The sequence below is a fragment of the Lipotes vexillifer genome, unplaced genomic scaffold, assembly GCF_000442215.2.
Source record: "Lipotes vexillifer unplaced genomic scaffold, Lipotes_vexillifer_v1.1 scaffold422, whole genome shotgun sequence".
NCBI lineage: Eukaryota > Metazoa > Chordata > Mammalia > Artiodactyla > Lipotidae > Lipotes > Lipotes vexillifer.
Genome location: NW_006779087.1, coordinates 3,059,573 through 3,060,363, shown reverse-complemented (window position 1 = coordinate 3,060,363; position 791 = coordinate 3,059,573). Strand labels below are relative to the sequence as shown.

Here is a 791-nt window from a genome sequence, read left to right as displayed (position 1 = left end):
CAGGAAGATCCCACATGCCGTGGAGTGGCTGGGCCCATGAGCCATGGCCGCTGAGCCTGCACGTCCAGAGCCTGTGCTCCGCAACGGAAGAGGCCACAGCAGTGAGAGGCCTGTGTACCGCCGGGAAAAAAAAAAAAAAAAAAAAAAAATAAAGTGCAGGAAAGCGCTGAATGTGGGGTAGGTGGGGCCTCACCTTGGAGTAGTCCAGTTTGGAAGTGCTGGGCCCTGAGTCCAGGTGTGCCCGGACCAGGGAGGTGAGGAGATTCGCAGGGGAGGCATCCGGGGGCTGCTTGGGCTTTGAAGGGAGCCGACCCCGCCGCCCCTTCAGGCTGTCTGTCCGGACAACTGCAGGGAAATGGGCAAGGGTGAGCAAGCGAGGAAGGGACCCAGGGAAGGGCCTCTCAGCCCAAGCCGTGCACAGCAGTGCTGGGCAGCAACCCCAAGTGCAAGGACCTGGAGCCCCCAAGACCCAGGGGACTCTGCAGGGACCTCCCCCACCACAAGGCAGGCAGGTGGGCCAGAGGTCAGGGAGGAAGCAGGGCCCAGGCGTGCCCTCCCCTGCGGCCCACCAGAACAAATGTCTGGGGGACTCTGCCGGCCCCACCCCACTCAGGCCCACCGCTGTCCCACTGGGCCTGTGCCAGCCACCCACCTTCCTTCACCATGCCCACAGCCAGGCACTTCTGGAAGCGACAGAACTGGCAGCGGTTTCTCCGTCTCTTGTCCACAGGGCAGTCCTTGTTAGCCAGGCAGATGTACTTGGCATTTTTCTGCACTGTGCGCTGGGTGGG

The 791-nt window shown here is 62.7% G+C and overlaps 1 protein-coding gene across 4 annotated transcripts in view; it reads right to left on the bottom strand.

Moving 5' to 3' along the window:
• The window catches only part of NR4A1 (nuclear receptor subfamily 4 group A member 1), an 18,564-nt gene that overhangs the window by 4,212 nt on the left and 13,561 nt on the right, over positions 1–791 (bottom strand). For all 4 annotated transcript variants that reach the window (XM_007452339.1, XM_007452337.1, XM_007452336.1 and 1 more), the window contains 2 exons: positions 653–782; positions 194–345 (listed from right to left, as the gene is read on the bottom strand). In XM_007452339.1, the coding sequence (XP_007452401.1) occupies positions 194–345; positions 653–782 (282 nt within the window). The remainder of the gene's footprint in view (positions 1–193; positions 346–652; positions 783–791) is intronic.